We start from the raw sequence: 20329 nt of genomic DNA on the forward strand, positions 1-20329 counted from the left end.
AGAGAAGGGCAGTGCCAAAGAATGCTCCAGCTACCGCACAATTGCACTCATTTCACAGGCTAGCAAGGTTATGCTTAAAATTTTACAAGGAAGGCTCAAGCAGTATGTGGACCGAGAACTCCCAGAAGTGCAAGCTGGATTTCAGAGGGATAGAGGAACCAGAGACCAAATTGCAAACATGCGCTGGATTATGGAGAAAGCTAGAGAGTTCCAGAAAGACATCTACTTCTGCTTCATTGACTATGCAAAATCCTTTGATTGTGTCGACCAGAGAAACTATGGCAAGTTCTTAAAGAAATGGGAGTGCCTGATCACCTCATCTGTCTCCTGAGAAATCTATGTGGGACAAGAAGCTACAGTTAGAACTGGATATGGAACAACTGATTGGTTCAAAATTAGGAAAGGAGTACGACAAGGCTGTATATTGTCTCCCTGCTTATTTAACTTATATGCAGAATTCATCATGCAAAAGGCTGGGCTGGAGGAATCCCAAGCCGGAATTAAGATTGCTGGAAGAAATATCCAACCTTAGATATGCAGACCACACAACCTTGATGGCAGAAAGTGAGGAGGAATTAAAGAACCTTTTAATGAGGTTGAAAGAGGAGAGTACAAAATATGGTCTGAAGCTCAACATCAAAAAAATGAAGATCATTGCCACTTGGCCCATCACCTCCTGGCAAATAGAAGGGGAAGAAATGGAGGCAGTGAGAGATTTCACTTTCTTGGGCTCCATGATCACTGCAGATAGTGACAGCAGTCATGAAATTAAAAGACGCCTGCTTCTTGGGAGAAAAGCAATAACAAACCTAAACAGCATCTTAAAAAGCAGACATCACCTTGCCAACAAAGGTCCGTATAGTTCAAGCTATGGTTTTCCCAGTAGTGATGTATGGAAGTGAGAGCTGGACCATAAAGAAGGCTGATTGCCGAAGAATTGATGCTTTTGAATTCTGGTGCTGGAGGAGACTCTTGAGAGTCCCATGGACTGCAAGAAGATCAAACCTATCCCTTCTTAAGGAAATCAGCCCTGAGTGCTCACTGGAAGGACAGATCCTGAAGCTGAGACTCCAATACTTTGGCCACCTCATGAGAAGAGAAGACTCCTTGGAAAAGACCCTGATGTTGGGAAAGATTGAGGGCACAAGGAGAAGGGGACGACAGAGGACGAGATGGTTGGATAGTGTTCTCGAAGTGACCAGCATGACTTTGACCAAACTGTGGGAGGCAGTGGAAGACAGGAGTGCCTGGCGTGCTCTGGTCCATGGGGTCACAAAGAGTCGGACACGACTAAATGACTAAACAGCAACCTTACCCCAGCATACAGTTTGCATCATCGCTACATCATTGTTACATCACTAAAGGGGAGGGTTATACATGATTAACATAGGAGAAAACTCACAGCCTCAGCCCCTCTTGGCTAAGCTAGAGAAAAGATGTAGACATACACAGAGGTGGGAGCCCGCTGTTGCCTGGAGGGCGCGTCCACATGCACACGCGCACACACACACACACACAGCGCTAACCCTCCAGCCCCAGCTCCCTTGGCTGAGCTGGAGACACAAGCCTCAATGCAAAACACACAAAAAGAGATAGAGACAATAAAATACATAGACTCACACAGAGTTGGGAGCCTCTTGTTGTCTGGGTGGGTCAGTGAGTGGTTTCTGTTATAAGAATTTTAAGGTCTTAGATATATAATAAACGTTCATAAATGTACCAAGCAAGCACGTACATAAATATATAAACCACCTGTCGGACAGTCCTGAAACAATTTTGATTCCCAAGCTGACCAAATGTTTCTCTGCAAGGAAGGAGGAAGTGGAAAAAGAAACCTTCCTTGTTACAGGAATTGGGTAATCACCATTTCAAAGGAATGGGCAGACTACCAGGAAAAGGCAATCAGATAAGGCATGATCAGATAACCTGGCAGACAGGAAAAACAACAACATTCAAATTTCTGTGATGTATGTATGATGTATGGAGGGGTGGTCTTGAGCTCCGGGGGGGGGGGCAGAATTTAAAATGTCTATATAAGGGCGGGCACACCTTTGTTCTGGGTCCTCCTTTCCTGCGGTTGAGGGGAGCATCCTGTTGCAACAGATCAATCAGGCTTACTAGAAGCTTTGCATCTCAATATTCTCTGGTTGGCCTCTGTTATTTTCTCTTACCAATAGGAAGCCCACGTAAGGACTCTATACAGGCTCTTGGATACCCCATAAGGGCAGATTTTGTTTACAACATTTACACACACACACACACACACACACACACACACACACACAGCTGGCTCAGCCCTCCAGTCCCAGCTCCCCTGGCTGAGCTGGAGACACAAGCCTCAACGCAAAACACACAAAAAGAAAGCTCCCCCACAAAATGTGAAATTTAACTTCTAGCAAAACACACAGAGCAGCCCCCCCCTTTCCCTGAGACACACACAGAGCTGGGAGGCAGCTGCTCCCTGCTTGTGGCATCCACAACTGGCTGAGACACAGACGAAAAGGAAATCTATCAAACACTTTTATTGTCAGAGCAGACAACCAACAAGAAGACAACCCAAATGACCCCTCCTTGGTTAAAAAAAGAACCAGCTCCAACCCCATCAAACTCCTCCCAAGAACCAGCTGCTTTATAAAAGGAGGCAATGAGTCGGAGCTGTGATGGGTTGGTGGCCAGGGGGCTTCCTGAGACCCCCAGAGGATTTCTTCAAGGATCCGGCAGTGACAACTGGCGAATTTGCTCTCTCGGGAGGCCTTTGGCAGGACTGAAGGCAGGATCCGTCCTCTTCCGCTACACCACATTCTTCAGGTTGCCTGCAAACAGAGCAACATTTGCAAAGCCCTCCCTTTTACCTGGAGAAGAAAGGCAGGTTCTCCTTCACGGGAGGTTTTTAAGGAGAGGTTGGACCAATTCTTTAGCAGAGATTCCTGCACTGCAGCGGGTTGGACTAGATGGCCCCTGGGACCCCTTTCACCTCTACAATCCCATCTGGAAACCATGGGGCTTGAACCCTTCTGAGCACAAGGCAGAAGGGCTCCCTACATTGGCTCCCAGTACGTTTCCAAGCACAATTAAAAGTGTTGTAATCTCAAGCCTTGTCAGAGGAATTTGCTACTCTCCAGGCACCCAGCTTGAGTTACTTGTTGACCTCCCTGTCTGCGACTCCCGGCAGGAGACAGGCGAGGTCTCTATCGGCGATCCTCCTCAAACGTGAGAAGAACACACCACTCTTCCCTCCTCTCTGTCTTCCCCTGGAAGAGGAAAGAGACAGACAGAAATGTATTTACATGCCTTTATTTCTGTCTATGCAGCAGTACAGAGAAACAAGTCTGCACTCTCCAAACACCAACAGCAAAGAGAGAAACTCCACCCCTGTACTTCCAGTACAGATCAGATGACACTCTGAGCTAACATCCGGTGCTCAGTACAGTGAATAGACCGTCCCTTCGTTCCCACGGTACAGTCCCAAACATCAACATCCTGTTTGGCTTTCCAGCCAGCTGCAGCTTGCTGCTGCATTGCTCCTTTTTCATAACAAAAAGTGTTGGTGCTGACCTTGAAAGCCCTAAACGGCCTCGGCCCACTAGACCTGAAAGAGCGGTGAAGGTCCTGTGTGAGTTTCTGGAGGCAGTTGGAGGATGGATGGTGGCCAACAGATTGAGGTTGAATCCTGACAAGACAGAAGTACTGTTTTGGGGGAAAGGGGGCGGGGGTAGATGTGGAGGACTCCCTGGTCCTGAATGGGGTAACTGTGCCCCTGAAGGACCAGGGGTGCAGCCTGGGAGTCATTTTGGACTCACAGCTGTCCATGGAGGCACAGGTTAATTCTGTGTCCAGGACAGCTGTCTATCAGCTTCATCTGGTACACAGGAAGAGACACTCCCTGCCCGCTAACTGTCTCGCCAGAGTGGTGCATGCTCTGGTTATCTCACGCTTGAACTACTGCAATGTGCTCTATGTGGGGCTACTTTTGAAGGTGACCCAGAAACTACAACTAATCCGGAATGTGGCAGCTAGATTGGTGACTGGGGGTGGCTACTGAGACCACATGACACCGGTCTTGAAAGACCTACATTGGCTCCCAGTACGTTTCCGAGCACAATTCAAAGTGTTGGTGCTGACCTTAAAAGCCCTAAACGGCCTCGGTCCAGTATACCTGAAGGAGCATCTCCACCTTCATCGTTCTGCCCGGACACTGAGGTCCAGCTCCGAGGGCCTTCTGGTGGTTCCCTCCCTGCGAGAAGCAAGGTTATAGGGAACCAGGAAGCGGGCCTTCTCAGTGGTGGCGCCCGTCCTGTGGAACGCCCTCCCATCAGCTGTTAAGCAAATAAACAACTACAGTGGTACCTCGGGATACGAACGGGATCCGTTCTGGAGCCACGTTCGCATCCTGAATAGAACATAAGACACGACGTCGCATCTGCGCGTGCACGGCTTTGCGTTTTGCCGCTTCCATGCATGCGAGTGACGTCATTTTGAGCTTCTGCGCATGTGTGAGCGGCGAAACCCGGAAGTAATGTGCTCTGTTACTTCCGGGTTGCCATGGAGCGCAACCTAAAAGCGCTCCACCTGAAGCACATTCAATCCAAGGTATGACTGTATCTGACTTTTAGAAGACATCTGAAGGCAGCCCTGTTTAGGGAAGTTTTTAATGTTTGATGTTTTATCATGTTTTTAATGTTATGTCGGGAGCCGCCCAGAGTGGCTGGGGAAACCCAGCCAGATGGGCGAGGTATAAATAATAATAATTATTATTATTATTATTATTATTATTATTCAGTATTTGATGTTTAAAATGGGACCCCATGGAGGGGGGGGAGTCCTGAGATTACATATGGATGTACCTTTTGATTCTTTGTTTATAACATTGTATTTGTAAAACCAAATAAAAACGATTTCAAAAATATATATAAGGAAAAATAAAATTGACTCTTACAAAGACAATGGGATACATACCCATGACCCTGAGATTAAGTCTCATACTCTACCAACTGAACTATTCCAGGGGCTGATATTAGAACAAAAGAAGGAATTCAAATATTATGTTAACTATAATCATAAGAGGGAAAAGAATATCATAGAACGTCCACTTATGTATTATATATTTGTTAGTTGCTTTTACAGTGACCCCAAATGACTTACATTAAAACTAATGAAGAACACCCAATAAAAGTCTAAAAACAGCTTGTATAAAGAGCAGGAGTTACTGATCCCATCCCAGTAAACGAGGCCACAATGGCTCGTTTTCAGACTGAAAAGCCTGGGGGGAAAGGAAGGTCTTTGGTTGCTGCCCAAAATATATAAAGATCTTAAGCTTCCACAAAACATCCATCTTAGCATCTTCAAAGACAGATAAAAGTAGAAATGCCCCGACCAACACAACTATGCCGAAAGGGTCCTAGGCTACCTGTGGCAGCCCTTTCACGGGTTACAATGTGCATTTATCCATCTATAGAGCCTGCCTTTCTGTAAGAAATTCAAGCTGGAGGATTCTTACAAATGAAAATGCAAAGCATCAGATTTAAAAGCCAACAAACCTAACTATAAAACTATAAAACAGCTATCTGCCAATCACCCATTCCAACCACCCTTCTGAGTAATACCCCTCCCCACCTTCTCACTATATAGAAGGGTCTGGTGATTTCTGTTTCAGTGTATCTGAAGAAGTGTGCATGCACACGAAAGCTCATACCAAGAACTAACTTAGTTGGTCTTTAAGGTGCTACTGGAAGGAATTTTTTAATTTTGTTTTGACTATGGCAGACCAACACGGCTACCTATCTGTATATAAAACAGCAGTAAAACAGGACCGTAAAACACCCATAATCAAAAGCCTTATCAGCAACCGCAGACTACAAAGGACCATTGGATGAGCCGACTGAAAACAGCACCCTGGGATAAAAGGTTCTTTTGTTCCCAGCCTGAAGAGGGCAAAGAATGGCCGTACCAATGTAATAAATGAAAATCTGCCCTTATTCCTTTATGGGGGACACAAGAGCCCTTATAGGGTCCTTTGCAGGTTCTCCATCGGTCAGAGAAAATAACAGAGGCCAACCAGAGAATATTGAGAAGCAAAGCAGCTCGTAAGCCTGATCTTTATTGAACTGTTGCAACAGGGTGCCCCCTTCACACGCAGGAGACGGAGGAGGACCCAGAACCCAGATGTGCCTGCCCTTATATAGACATTTTAAATTTCCTGCCCTGGCATCCAAGACCACCCTCCAGAAACATCATACATACATCACAGAAAGAGGTGGTCTACAACAGAAATTTGAGTGCGTTGGTTGCCTCCTGTTGTTGTTTATATCTTGTCTGGCAGGTTACCTGTTAATGCTTACTTGATTGGATACTCTGGGGAGCTTGGCCAGTCGTTTGCAATGATAAATACTTAGTTCCTGAGTCAGGTCACAGGCTCACCCTATTCATACACAGACATACCCTTAAGACAGGATTTGTGAAGGAAAAGACAATGGGGAGGCTTTTCCATTTTCCTTTGACTTTGCAGAGAAAACATTTGGTCAGTTTGGGAGCCAAAATGGCTTCATGGCTGTTTTCCTGTGCCGCTTCAGACATGTGGTTTATATATTTATGTACGTGTTTGCTTGGTACATTTGTGAACATTTATTATATATATAAGACCTTAAATTTTTTATTTCACCCAACACTCAATTTGTTGCTTCTTAAGGTATTGCAAGGCTTTTTTGTGCCCCCCCCCCTCAAAAGAGCAGCATACAGATTTGTGCGTTGATCTCTTCCTGTGAGGAGGCACCATCTTGTCCTCTGTAAACATCCTGAACTGGCCCTGTCTCTTTTGGCGTTTTGGAAAACGCAGCATTGCCTTTTCTGTTAGGTAAAGCTCCTCTGGTACAAGAGATGGCCGATCACAGTGTTATAGGAATTCTAAGGTCTCATATATATATAAATATATGTTCATAAATTTACAAGGCAAACACATACATAAGTGTATAAACCATGTGTCTGAAATAGTACAGGAGAGCAAGCCTGAAACCATTTTGACTCTCCCAAATTGACCTCAAATATTTCTCTGCAAGGAGGAAGGAAATGGGAAAATCTCCCCATTGCCTCTTTGCTCACAACTCCTGTTTTAAGGGTGTGTCTGTGTCTGAAGAGGGTGAGCCTGCAACCTGGATTCAGGAACTAAAGTATTTACCATCACAAAAGGAATGACCAGGATGCCCAGGTAAAAGCAATCAGTAACCATGATCAGGTATTCTGGCAGACAGGATTTTGCTGTAGACCATCCCTTCTGTGATGTATATATGATGCTTCAGGGGGTGGTCTTGAGCTACAGGGGAGACAATTTCAAAAGTCTGTATAAGAGCTTGCACACCATTGTTCTAGATGCCTCTCCCTCCCTGTGTGGGGTGAGCAGGGGACCCTGTTGCAACAGTTTAATAAAAGATCAAGCTTACTAGTCGCTTTGCTTCTCAATATTCTCTGGTTGGCCTGTTATTTTCTCCTACCGATAGGGAACCAACTTAAGGACTCTATACAGGCTCTTGGATACCCCATAAGGGAAAAGGAGCAGCTTTTTTCTTATAACAACAGTCTTCTTCTACTACTTTGGTGATCCCTCGTAGCCAAGTAAGATTGTCTTCCATAAACACGGTTTAAACAGTGAGTCTGTAAGTGACTGTGGAGGCCAGTTCTGGATCCACACGTCCTTCCACAGTGGGGACATTGGTTTCCAGGCAGGAGTTGATCACGGTGTGGATTTGCCAAGTGTGCCTTCCTCTTAGCACATTTCTCCCTTGCATCCTGAGTTCGAGTGTCTTCTTTTTTTATAATATTTTTTATTAGTTTTATGAAATACAGAAAAAAGAATAAAGAACATATTATAAAAATAAAGAAAGAAAGTTACAAATTTTCTTGTTCTTTTTTCCAAATCTACTGGACTTCCCCGCGTCCTCCCAACCCTGCATTCTCTGTGATACATAACGTCAGCAATTTGTTAACTTGTTTCAATACTTGTTGTATCTTTCATTTCATCATGTTACCCAATTTCAAATATATTGTAACCCAAAACATGTACGTTTTCATTTTAACACAATAAAGTTGTTTCATTATTCTATCTCTGACTTCTTGTACCTTAATTTCCATTTCTTTAGTTTAACAATACTGAAGCTAGAATTTCCTAAAAGGTGCGTTTTTTAACATTCATACAACTTATAATGTTTTTCCAAATAGTCTTTAAATTTTTCCAGTCCTCCTCGATTGTTTCTTCTCCCAAGTCTCGGATTCTGCCAGTCATTTCGGCCAGTTCCATGTAGTCCATCAACTGCGTTTGCCATTCCTCCAGTGTGGGTAAATCTTGTGACTTCCAATATTTTGCAATCAAAATCCTTGCTGCTGTGGTGGCGTACATAAAAAAAGTTCTATCCTTCTTAAACACCCTCTGGTCCACCATGCCCAAGAGGAAGGCCTCTGGTTTCTTAGGTAAGGTAAATCTAAGTACCTTTTTTAGTTCATTATGAATCATTTCCCAAAAGGCCTTCACCCTCGGGCAGGTCCACCAGAGGTGAAAGAATGTCCCTTCCGCCTCCTTACATTTCCAACATTTATTATCAGACAGGTGATATATCTTAGCAAGCTTGACTGGGGTCATGTACCACCAGTATATCATTTTCATAATGTTTTCCTTCAAGGCACTACATGCCGTAAATTTCATTCCGGTGTTCCATAACCTTTCCCAGTCTTCAAACATAATGTTATGCCCCAAGTACTGCGCCCACTTTATCATTGCGGATTTGACTGTCTCATCCTGAGTGTTCCATTTAAGCAGCAGGTTATACATTCTCGAAAGTAGTTTACTTTTTGGTTCTAACAATTCTGTCTCTAGTTTCGATTTTTCCACCTGGAATCCAACCTTCTTATCTACTTTAAAGACCTCTTGAATTTGTGCGTAATGCAACCAATCTCGCACCTTGTTTTTTAGTTTTTCCAAGCTCTGCAACCTCCAATTGTCTCCAATCTTTTCAATAATTTCCCCATATTTAGGCCAATTGGCTTCCATATTAGGTCTGAGTTCGAGTGTCTTCAAAGCCCATGACACCTTTGGTAAAGGCTGTTTTCCAACTGGAGCGCTCGCAGGCCAGTGTTTCCCAGTTGTCGGTGTTTATACTACGTCTTTTTAGGATTTGCCTTGAGAGAGTCTTTAAACCTCTTTTGTTAACCACCAGCATTACGCTTTCCGTTTTTAAGTTCGGAGTAGAGTAGTTGCTTTGGAAGACGATCATCAGGCATTTGCACAACATGACCAGTCCAACGAAGTTGCTTTTGAAGAATCATCGCTTCAACACTGGTGATCTTTGCTTCTTCCAGTACACTGGCATTAGTTTGCCTGTCGTCCCAAGTGATGTGTAAAATTTTTCGGAGACACCGTTGATGGAATCTTTCGAGAAGTTGGAGATGGCGTTTATAAGTGGTCCATGTTTCACAAGCAGACAGTAAGGTTGGTAGAGAACCTACATAAGGACTCTATACAGGTTCTTGGATACCCCATAAGGAAAAGGAGCAGATTTTTTTTCTTACAACAACAGTATCTGTTCCTGGAAGGCAGCAGAATTGGGCAGAGAACTCTTTCTTGTCCCTCTCAACCAGGGATGGTGGAGTTTCCTGAGATGAAAGGGCTGTTGAAAGAGCTCAGATCAAGAGGGATTAGCAGAGCTGGACAAGAATGATAAGGGCAAGGATTCTGCACTTCCCAGCTGTGGGTCTCCAATGTAAAGGAGCATTGTTTGTCAATTGCATTTATTGCTATTTCTTTGCAATATTTCCTGTTATTCCGAGAACTGGAACATATCATTCCCTGCCACAAATCATTCCCAGCTTATCTCCCAGCTGGTACCTCTGAAAGTGAGCCTTGCATATTGTCTCACCATAAAACGGTATTTTTCAAGAGCAAATTTTCCTGCTGGTATCAATCACGTGGTTTCTCACCTGTTTGCTTTTTGACAGGTGGGATGCTGGGGTTTGTTTGCTTAGAAGCCACCATCACTGCCCCGCTTCCTTTAAAATGGTCCAAGGGTGGGTAAGTATCCTTCAGAATTTGGTCCTCGGACTGCGCCACTCCAGACCAGCCACCCAGGAAGGGACAAGCAGAGAGGTGAGTCTTGGCACCCCCAAAATCCCCTCCTTCCTCACTTGACAACCTTGCGTTTCTTGTTAAGGCACTGGTAGTGGAAACAGGTAAGCAATGAGCTCCTTGCTTGCGAGGAGTAAGAATGGTGGGAGGGAGATCTCTGTTCTGGAGATTTTTCTTACAAACCGCAACACAGCTAACTTTGATTTTCATATGACTTGGAAAATACTGGACCTGGCTGCTGTGCTGCAGCAATATTTGATGTCGTCAAAGCAGAAGAGATAGTCTGGGTCTTATAAGCAACTTAGCATTGCCTTTTTCTTGAATTTTCCCTGCAATGATCACAAGCTCAAAGCCCAACACACACACACACACACACACACCCTGTGCCACACAATGGATTCATCATTTCTGCCCTTCGCTGGGATGAATGTTGCTGACACTTTCTTTTCCCAGGAGAACCAGAAGATGGGGCAAGTGGTTTACCTTGGACTCTGCCTGTTGGGCTGCCTGATCCTGAACCCTTTGGCAGAAGGTGAGCATTAGGAGAAGGGGCAGATCCAGCTGTTGCAGCTGTTGGTTTTGCAACTTTGCTGTGCGGTGCAAAGGGGTTGGTGCTTCTGGCTCTTAAGCAAGAGGTTGGGGGTTTGAGCCCAACTGTGGGCAGGATCCTGCACTGCAAGGAGGAGGGCTAGATGACCCCTGCGGGTCTTTTCCAATGCTACACTTCTGTGGTCCTGTTTTTAACTAGTTCATTAGATCTGTGTAGGTTTGCCTATGTAAAGCTGGCAGCTTTTTCCTGGCCTTGCTGCTCTTGGTAGTGGCTCCCCATCTCTGGAATCTCATCCCAGAGGGGGTATTTATTTGTTCCCCACTGTGGAAATAAAAAAAATGTTCTTGCTTTATGCTTTTAGATTTTGCTGCATGTTTATTTTAAAGAGGCGGTTCTACAGCACTTCTATATATTGTAAATTAATAGGAGGTATGAGTTACCACTCTTGCTTGGATGAATAAAGGGAATTATTGTTCCTAACTGGGAAAAGCACTGAGTCTCTTCTAATAAGCTGTCTGTCTGGAGCTGCTCTCTGCCCCTTTTTAAAATGGTGGAAGAGCAGCACTCAAAGGCTGGGGGGGGGGCTGCACCAGCCTCCCATTCTCCTGAAATCCGTCCCCTTCTGGCATAAGTTTTGGGTCTTCCCTTTCGTCCTGTGCATGTTTGTTAAATCACCGGTGCACTTAAGTAAATCATTCCCTCCACTTCATTCCATTAATCCAGAAAGAGTGCTGTTTTGCAATAATAGAAATCTTTCAGCTTGATATAACCATTTTACACTTAAGTGTATATGTCTGTGTTGTTGTTTTTTAAAAAAATATGTTTACTTTTTGAAAAATTGAAAAGAATATATAGATAAAAAAGTATAACAATTTTATTTGAAAGCACCAGCGGCGTCTTATCTTGCCACGCTAGTTGGATGGCTGTCACAATTGCACTGGACATTGGCTCCCAGTACGTTTCTGAGCACAATTCAAAGTGTTGGTGCTGACCTTTAAAGCCCTAAGTGGCCTCGGTCCAGTATACCTGAAGGAGCGTCTCCACCCCATTGCCAGAAGGAACCTCCCAATTCCTAACGCCAGGGCTTCCTTGAGGGGCTCCATCTGTCAAGGAAAGGGTTGGTGGTCTGGGGGATCTATTTCAGTCTCAATCCAATTCCTCACAGGTGCCGCCAATCGCACCCAGAGCGCTCGCACTCACTGCCCTGCAGGAGCCGTCTTCTACAGAAAGTACTGCTACGAGTATTTTAGCTCCAGGTGCTCGTGGGATGATGCCGAGGTAAGTTGGGGGAATGAGAAGAAATAAATGAAGAAATAAACAAGTTACGAAGAACTTCACATAGCAAAAGACCAGAAACATACCTTTTGGGAATATTGAATAGTGATATTTCTAGAGAAAATACTAAATTCTTTCTGTGGTGAGAATCGTGGTGGCTGAGTACTGGAAGGGTAACCAGGTACCCACCGACTTCCGGGTTGGCGCCATCGCCGAATGGCGGACTCCCTCCGAGCTCCGGAGGGAGCCTGCTCAGCAGGGGCTGGGTCCTACCGCACCGGCGATGCGGGGACCCTTAAAAACCACGGCCACGGAGGCCGTGGACATGGAGACTCGGCTGGCACCGCTAGCGCCCTCCCGACTCGTGAAGGAGCCTTTTTAAAGGCTACGGATCGGGTGCCGGGGAGAAGCGTGGTGCTTTGAGTCCTCCGCTATCCCTGCCGAGCGAAGCTGCATGCCATCCGGCGGAGAGCGCTGACTTCTTCCATTGAGAATTCGGACTTTCAACAATAACCCATGAGTAATTTGGAAACCGGGTTTAAAAGGAGAAAAAAAGAATTTTTTTTCGGATTTGATACGAGCGGGGGGGGGGATCCAAAAAGGAAGTCAGTCCCCCTCCCTACTGTAAACCTTCCAAAACAAGGACTAGGAAACCAAGGTCCAAAAAGAATTGTATTGCTGATAAAAATTAAGAATTCCACGATGGGAAATTACAAGAACTGTGCTGGAGGAAGAATTGAGGGAGAAGGAAAACGTAACCCCCCCCTGGGAACCGGGGTGATTGAGGAGAGAGCCTGGCGAAAAGCGAAGGAGATTTTGACAGCTGTCAAAGTAGCTGTCAAAGTCGGAAATTCAAAGAGGACCTTAATACGAGGACTTTGCTGGTTAAATTTTGTTACAATTAGTTACAATCCGTTAAAACTTGGATACAAAATGGCGAAAACATGGATAACAATCGGACTTTTGGACTAGAGAAAACAAAGTTACAATAATCCCCCTAGAGGAGCTTCGGGACATTACAAAGAAGGTCGTAAGTGGAAAAATACCATCGGAATTTTACAGGACTGGTTATCTTCTGGGAAAGCTGCAAAACGGAAACAATATTGTGTCTACAGGGTGTTTAGCTAAAGGAGACAATAGAATTTTCTATTGAAGAAAGGAAGGGACTGAACGCAAGTTTTTGTTCCTGAATAACAATAACCCCTGCAGACTTACTAAATTTCTGAACTAGAACGTTTTAGCAGCGGAACAAGAGGAAACTGGACTACAACTTGGAAAGAACAATAGGGGGAGTGTTATTAAAGATTTGATGCCAAATGGTTTAAAAATAATTTTAAAAATAATTATAAAAAGAAAAAGCCAGCAAGGAGTTGGGGGAAAAATGTGATTTATGGACTTTAAAAATTCCAGGCAGACAACATGGATTGGTGGTCAGGGGGAAACTAAACCGGGGACGGGGGGGGGGGGGAGAAATAGAATCCAAAGGCTTGTCAACTATTTTCTGAATTGGTTTTCTTTTACTTACTATATTTTCTATTTCTTATTTTCTTATATTTCTATTGTGTGGGGTGTCTTTATCATTAAAAAAAAGGGAAATTGTGGAATGGAAAGGGGGTGGGCCCTGGGGAAAGAACTTTTGTTTTGTTAGTAAGGGTATTGATGGGGATTGTACAAATTTAAACTTAAATTCGACTAATGGTTTAAACAAACTAAGTTTTAATTAGAACTGAGAGCTTGTGGAGCCAACAATACGATAGGGGAATATGGTAGGGGTGGGGGAAAGAGGGAGTCCCGGAAAGTGGGTGTATGAAAATAAGGCTTTGAATGTACTTTAATCTTTTCTTTCTGTATTTCTGAGAATCTTAATAAATATTATTTTTTTTTAAAAAAAGAAGGGTAACCAGGTACCCACCAAAGAGGAATGGTTATTTAAATTATGTGGATATTTGGAACTTGCCAAATTGTCGGACATAATAAGACTAAAGCCAGTGATTACAGTCAAGAAGGAATAGAAGTGTTTGAATGATTATTTAGAAAGACAAGGTTCTAATGTGAAAACTGGGCTGTGTCTAGAATGACCTCGTGAATGGAAAAGGGAAAACATACATATATCGTAGCTGCCAACTTTCTCTTTCTTGCGAGGAATCCTATTCGGAATAAGGGAATTTCCCTTTTAAAAAGGGAAAAGTTGACAGCTATGACATATATCCATATCCATATATTAAGATGAAAATAATACTGAAATATAGATAAAATATGAAATGTGAAAGGAAGTGTTGTGAGAGTGATGGAAGTCTATTACTACTATTATTTTGTAAAATAGTATTATTGTATTGAAATATTATACTTTCTTTATTCCTTTACTGTCTACTTTTCTTTGCATTCCCCCCCTTTTTTCTTATTTCCCCCCCTTTTTATATTACAGTTCAGTTGCTCGGGTTGCGAATGTGATCCATGCGGGATGCACATTCACAACCCACAGCATCCGCAACCTGCAGCGGTGCATCTGCACTCATGCAGGTTGTGATTATTGTTTCTGTGCATGCGCAAAGTGCGATTTAGCACTTCTGTGCATGCGCGACTGCTGAAACCTGGAAGTAACCCGTTCCAGTACTTCCGGGTTTCAGCGGTCTGTAACCTGAAAAAACGCAACCTGAAGCGTCTGTAACCCGAGGTTTGACTGTATTCTTTATGTATGGCTTAGTATTGATGTATTTGCCGTATTTTTTGCTCTATAAGACTCACTTTTTCCCTCCTAAAAAGTAAGGGGAAATGTGTGTGCGTCTTATGGAGCGAATGCAGGCTGCGCAGCTATCCCAGAAGCCAGAACAGCAAGAGGGATTGCTGCTTTCACTGCGCAGCGATCCCTCTTGCTGTTCTGGCTTCTGAGATTCAGAATTTTTTTTTCTTGTTTTCCTCCTCCAAAAACTAGGTGCGTCTTGTGGTCTGGTGCATCTTATAGAGTGAAAAATACGGTACTTTGCAATAACAAAAAAAGAGTTGTAAAAGAGAGAGAGAGAGAGAGAGAGAGAGAGAGGAGCAAGGGCCGACTCCTTGGGAATCCTGGCTGTGGGCAGCATCTCACTGGTTTCCCCCTTTCTTCTCTCTGCAGGTTAGCTGCCAGAGGAGACATGGGTCCCAGCTGGCCTCCATTCTTTCTGCAAGGGAAGCAAATGTGATTTACAATTACCTGCGACAATATGGCTCCAGCAACGTCTGGATCGGCCTGGTAGCTGACCGTGGTATTTCGGTAGGTGCCTTTAGGACTCTCTGAAGATGCTGACTGTACGAGCTCCTCAGCTCCCTTGAGGTCCTTCAGATGTAGCTCACTGGCTCTCACTTCCCTCTGAAACCACTTTGTTCCTCAAACGTCAAATCCCATTTGGAGATGGCATTATTTCTCAGAGTGGCTCTGTGGGAGGTTCTGAAGCTCCAGCTCCAGCTCCTCATTGCCTTTCCTCCTTCCGAACTCTCATTGCGCTATCTATAATGTCACAGATTCTGTGACATCTCCCCAACTCCGTACAAATTGTCATTCTCCTTTCACCTTTATGGCTCCAGCAAAAATAAATTAACACTGAAATCCTATACATGTCCTGAGTAAAGCCCAGTTGAGTCCAGTGTTACTTACTCCCGGGTAAGTATACATGGGATTGCAGGTTCTGATCATGAAAATAATAATATATGTAAATTCAGATGAGTGGAAGGAGTGTTGGATGAGACCTTTTCTATCATCTTTGTGGGACAATATAACTCTACTATAATTCACATTGCAATTTATAGCTTGCTCCATTTAATACATTTGCTTCTTCTATGATGAAGAGGGCCACCAGGGGGCGCATTGGAAGATGGCTGACAATAACATCTCTCTGACCCACATGGGGTATTTAAGAGGCTGATATGGGAGTATGCAGCCTCCCAAGCCCCCCCAAGGGAATGGGGGGGGGGACTGCCTTGCCTGCTGTGTCCATAATTCACCCCCAGATTCGAAAGAAGGGGGTGAGGGCACTAGGCACAAAGCCCTCAAGTGGAGTCCGGCTCTCCCTGACGCTGTCTCTGATCGCGCACTGGTTTGCATTACTTTGAAATATATATAATTGGAAAAGAAGCAAATGCACATATTTCAAGTGAAGATCGGGAGTAAAGACTGCTGATTAATGGGATCTCTGTGATGCGGAGTGACAGGCTGGATAATAAATCAAGTGAAGACTCATCATTAAAAGACTGGTATGGCGGAGCGAAACGGAAAGGGGGGAGGAAAAAACTTTTCTTTTTTTTGTCTTATGTGAGTACCCAATAACCCTCCCCCCCAGAGAGAAAGAATTGTTGCAAATTACTAATCACAAGCAGGAGATTAAGAACTGTGTGGAAATGAATTATTGAACAAAGAGAGGACTGGTGGGAACATCGGGAACGGAAAGAAAGCTTTGTGACACAGTTACAAATGAGATTCGTTAAGACAGGCCTGCCCACAGGAGGACGAGGGGGAGGAGGACCATGGTCATTGGAATGTGAATATATGTTTATCGGAATGTGAATTTGACCTGGCAGGGCCCCCTGAGATACAGATTGGCAGGCCTGTGGAAATCTACGTACAGACTATGGGAATGTTCTTTGTGGAGGTGTGGAAATGGCGTATGTCCTTTATGCGATATGGCTCTTGGAGAGTGTAAAATCCACACAGGATATGTTTGTTTTCAACCCGCTTGTGAAGATTATCAGAGATCACAAAGAAAGGAATATATGATAACAACAAGATGAGGAAAATAACAAAGAGACTATCTGGACAGAATTGGACAGAACTGTATAATTAAGGCAGTAGCAAGAGTGATCTTTGGACCCCTTTCGGAGCTTGAAGTATGGGTACCCCCAACAAAACTTTAAAAATTTGGCTGTATAACCTGGAATTAATGTGATTTGGAATTAATGTGATTTGATTGGCCTGTTAATAAAAATTATTTTTTTAAAAAAAAATAATGATGCACACATTGAAGTATGCCCAATATCCCAATCAGGTACTGACCAGACCCAGATCCTTTCAGCAGCAGCAATGTGGGTCTTCTTAGCATGCCCTTAGACCTTATCCTGGGCAAAAGGTGTAATTCTGCTGACTTGTAGTTCATAGCCATATGAGAGCTGGTGTGGTGTAGGGACTACACCACAAATCTTTGTGGATATTCAAAACTTCCTGACTATAAAGCTAACTAGTTGGCCTTGGACAAGTCACTTCTTCCAGCCTACCTAACCAAGCGCTTGTCAAGCTAAAATGCTGCTCTGACCTCCTGCAGTGGAGGCCAGGACAGAAATAACAACATATAAAGTTTAAATAACTCTAGGCTCTGAGGGGAAGTGTGGTGGTTCAACAATATGTTCTGAAGGATGCAGCAACCTTCCTGAAACTAAGATGGGAACCCCTTGGCCTTGTCAGTTGTGCTGATTCCCCAGCTGAGTCCTCTCTGGGGATGTGGGGAGCAACGGGCTTGCATTCCCCTTTTATCACAAGACCTTCCTTTCTCCTTCTCTCTCTCCAGAATATGATCTGGGAATGGAGCGATGGATCTGTCTTCTCTCAACCCCTCTGGGATGGCCGGAGCATCAGCAACTCAATCTCTTCATACGAATGTGTCTCCGTTTCTTATTCAGGTATGCAGGAAGAGAGACTGGGAAAGGAACCCAATTCCATTCAAGGAATTGAGGGGAACTAAAACAAAGCCATCCTCAGACACTCTGGATGTTGCAATGCAGTTCTCCAACCAAGTGTGCGCAAAAACATATACTTGGGTAAAGGACCCCTGACAGTTAAGTCCAGTGACAAACGACTCTGGGATTGCAGCGCTCATCTTGCTCTATAGGCCGATGGAGCTGGCGTTTGTCCGCAGACAGTTTTTCCGGGTCATGTGGCCAGCATGACCAAGCTGCTTCTGGTGAACCAGAGCAGAGTATCGAAACGTTGTTTACCTTCCCACCAGAGCGGTATCTATTTATCTACTTGTACTTGATGTGCTTTCGAGCTGCTAGGTTGGCAGGAACTGGGACCGAGAAACGGTAGCTCACTCCATCACAGGGAATTGAACCGCTGACCTTCTGATCGGCAAGCCCAAGGCTCAGTGGTTTAGACCAGTGTGCTTTAAAATGCTAAGGTCTGCAAAAGTATCATGCAAAGGTCTGTTGTATTTCGGGAAATTGCCCTGCAAAAGTGTGTTGACTGGTTGATAATAAAGGTAAAGGGACCCTGACAGTGAGGTCCAGTCATGGACGATTCTGGGGTTGCGACGCTCTTCTTGCTTTACTGGCCGAGGGAGCCGGCGTACAGCTTCCGGGTTATGTGGCCTTAAAATGCTGGTGAATGATCAGGAGGAGATAAAATATGGTAACCATGCCCACCATGAATCACAAACTGATGTGGAAATTTAGAGAACTCAAGAATGGGGAAATGGGAAACTGGCAAAAAATGAAAAGGACAGACTTACTTATTCCTGTGCAGAAAGGACTTGGCAAGGAAACTGAGGACAGGAAGAGATGGGGCTCCAGAGAGAGAACCCCACTAGTTTCCTCTTTATACTTGGCACTTTGTATCACCTGGGCTGCATTTTTGTTTTTGAACTGTTACCTCCATTGGGGTCGGTGGGTAAAGCCTAGAGTGGTTCTTTGGCCCAGAATAGGGCACAGGGAACTCTGCCCCATGGAAAAAGTTGGAACTTAATTTAAATGCAGAATTCAGCTTTTTGATAGGCGGCTTCAGTGAAGTTTCATTCATGCAGGTGTGGGGAATGCTAGAAAACATCTCAACCATCACAAAGATCTCACAAACCAAGGGTTCTGTATGACACACAGACACACACACACACACACACACACACACACCCTACTGACAAAAGCAGAATGGCTTGTTCAAAATACATCTGCTTACGTATTTATCAAATCTCTTCGTTGCTTTTCCTCCTAAATGTCTCCCTCTCCAAAACAGGGAAGGAAATACTTGATTTACTCAAAAGGAAGTCTACGTTTTCTCCCAATTTCTGGACACTCCCTAACATTCTCTCTCAACCTTCTGCCCTGCAGGTTCCCAGAAATGGATCCAGCATTCCTGTACGACTACCTTGCCATACCTTTGCAAATACAAGGCCACCTATTAGGCCTTAAACCCTGGGCCTGAGAGGAACACCCACAGACCTCCAGCTTCCCAACAGGTCCAAGGCCAGCCCCCTTTCTGGGAAATTTGCCCCATGAGATATGAAACCTGTCTCACTTTTCCGCAAAGAGATGCTTTTGTGGACTGGTTAGCTGAGTAAACGAGGCTTTCCTTGTGCTTTGCAAAGTGATGGGGCCAAATTTGGAACCCCCTTTTCCCAGACCACATCATGGAAATGCAAACCTTTGCAAGCTGTCTGCTCTTTCTCTCTCTGGCCAGCTCCCGTCTTCCTCCGTAGTGACAATAAACCTCTTTCTGTGCATGCAATTCTGCAATCATGTCCTCTGTATTCTTGAAATAGTTGTTTATTGTGACATTCAGATCCTACCTTTCCCCCAAGAAGGTCCATGTGGCAGGCATGGTTCTCCCCAACCCTAGTTTGGAGAGTCGCTCCAGAAGGATATCACAGTTGATGGTATTGAAAGCCACTGAGAAGCTGAGGAGAATTAACAGGGACATGTTTCCCTTGTCTCTCTCTCGACGGAGGTCATCATACAGGGAGACCAAAGCAGTTTCTGTGCTGAAACGGGGCCTAAACCCCAATTGAAATAAATCCAGAAAACCAGTTTCTTCCAAAATGGTCTGTGAACATTTGCTCCAGAACCTTGCCCAAGAAAGGGAGATTAGCAAGTGGCCAGCAGTTGGTTAGGTTTTCTGAATCCAGGGAAGGTTTCTTAAGGAATACAGTGGAACCTTGGTTCTCAAACCATTTTACTATCTAACGAGACCAGATCCATAAAATGAAAGCAATAAACAATGTACTGCAGTCACACAATCAATCAATCAATCAATCAATCAATCAATCAGTAGCTGAATTGGGTTCCACTCAGTCACAAAAACAAAAGAAAAAGAACCATAAAAACGCAAAATAAATAGCAAAAACAGACAGACCTCAGCGTAACACTCAAAACGGAAGTGTGGCCCTCAAAATGGAGGAAGTTTGGCTTCTGAAAACAGTTCGCAAACCGGAACACTTACTTCCGGGTTTGCAGTGTTTGGGTTCCAAGTTGTTTGAATACCAAGGCGTTTGAGAACCAAGGTGCCACTGTACTTTTACCACTGCCTCCTTCAAACAGGCAGGGACCTAGTACTTACAGGAATTAGAGGACAAATTTCGGTCAGGTTTTTTGGGCAGGAGTTTGAGACTCAAAAGAGTTTGAGAGACAAAATGTTTAGAACAACAACAACAAAAACCTTAAGAGTAACC

At 44.3% G+C, this 20329-nt stretch overlaps 2 protein-coding genes across 3 annotated transcripts in view; one reads left to right on the top strand and one right to left on the bottom strand.

The window, feature by feature from the left end:
- Positions 1–2542: 2542 nt before the first annotated feature.
- Positions 2543–20329, bottom strand: part of HDAC8 (histone deacetylase 8) — a 43995-nt gene continuing 26208 nt past the window's right edge. Inside the window, exon 11 of one of the 2 annotated variants that reach the window (XR_014555642.1) lies at positions 2543–2813. Coding sequence is in view for 1 of the 2 variants with exons in the window: in XM_083700795.1 (XP_083556921.1) it covers positions 2791–2813 (23 nt within the window). In the remaining variant the exon portion in view is untranslated. The remainder of the gene's footprint in view (positions 2814–20329) is intronic. The other variant, XM_083700795.1, reaches the window with a different exon arrangement.
- Positions 9435–19135, top strand: LOC310826214 (lithostathine-like). Its single transcript, XM_083700965.1, has 7 exons — positions 9435–9472; positions 9979–10126; positions 10559–10637; positions 11821–11933; positions 15043–15180; positions 17462–17573; positions 18993–19135. The coding sequence occupies exons 1-7, from the start codon at positions 9450–9452 to the stop codon at positions 19064–19066; spliced, it is 687 nt and encodes a 228-aa protein (XP_083557091.1). The 5' UTR covers positions 9435–9449; the 3' UTR covers positions 19067–19135.

The sequence above is a fragment of the Podarcis gaigeae genome (assembly GCF_964106915.1).
Source record: "Podarcis gaigeae genome assembly, chromosome: 10".
Lineage (NCBI taxonomy): Eukaryota > Metazoa > Chordata > Lepidosauria > Squamata > Lacertidae > Podarcis > Podarcis gaigeae.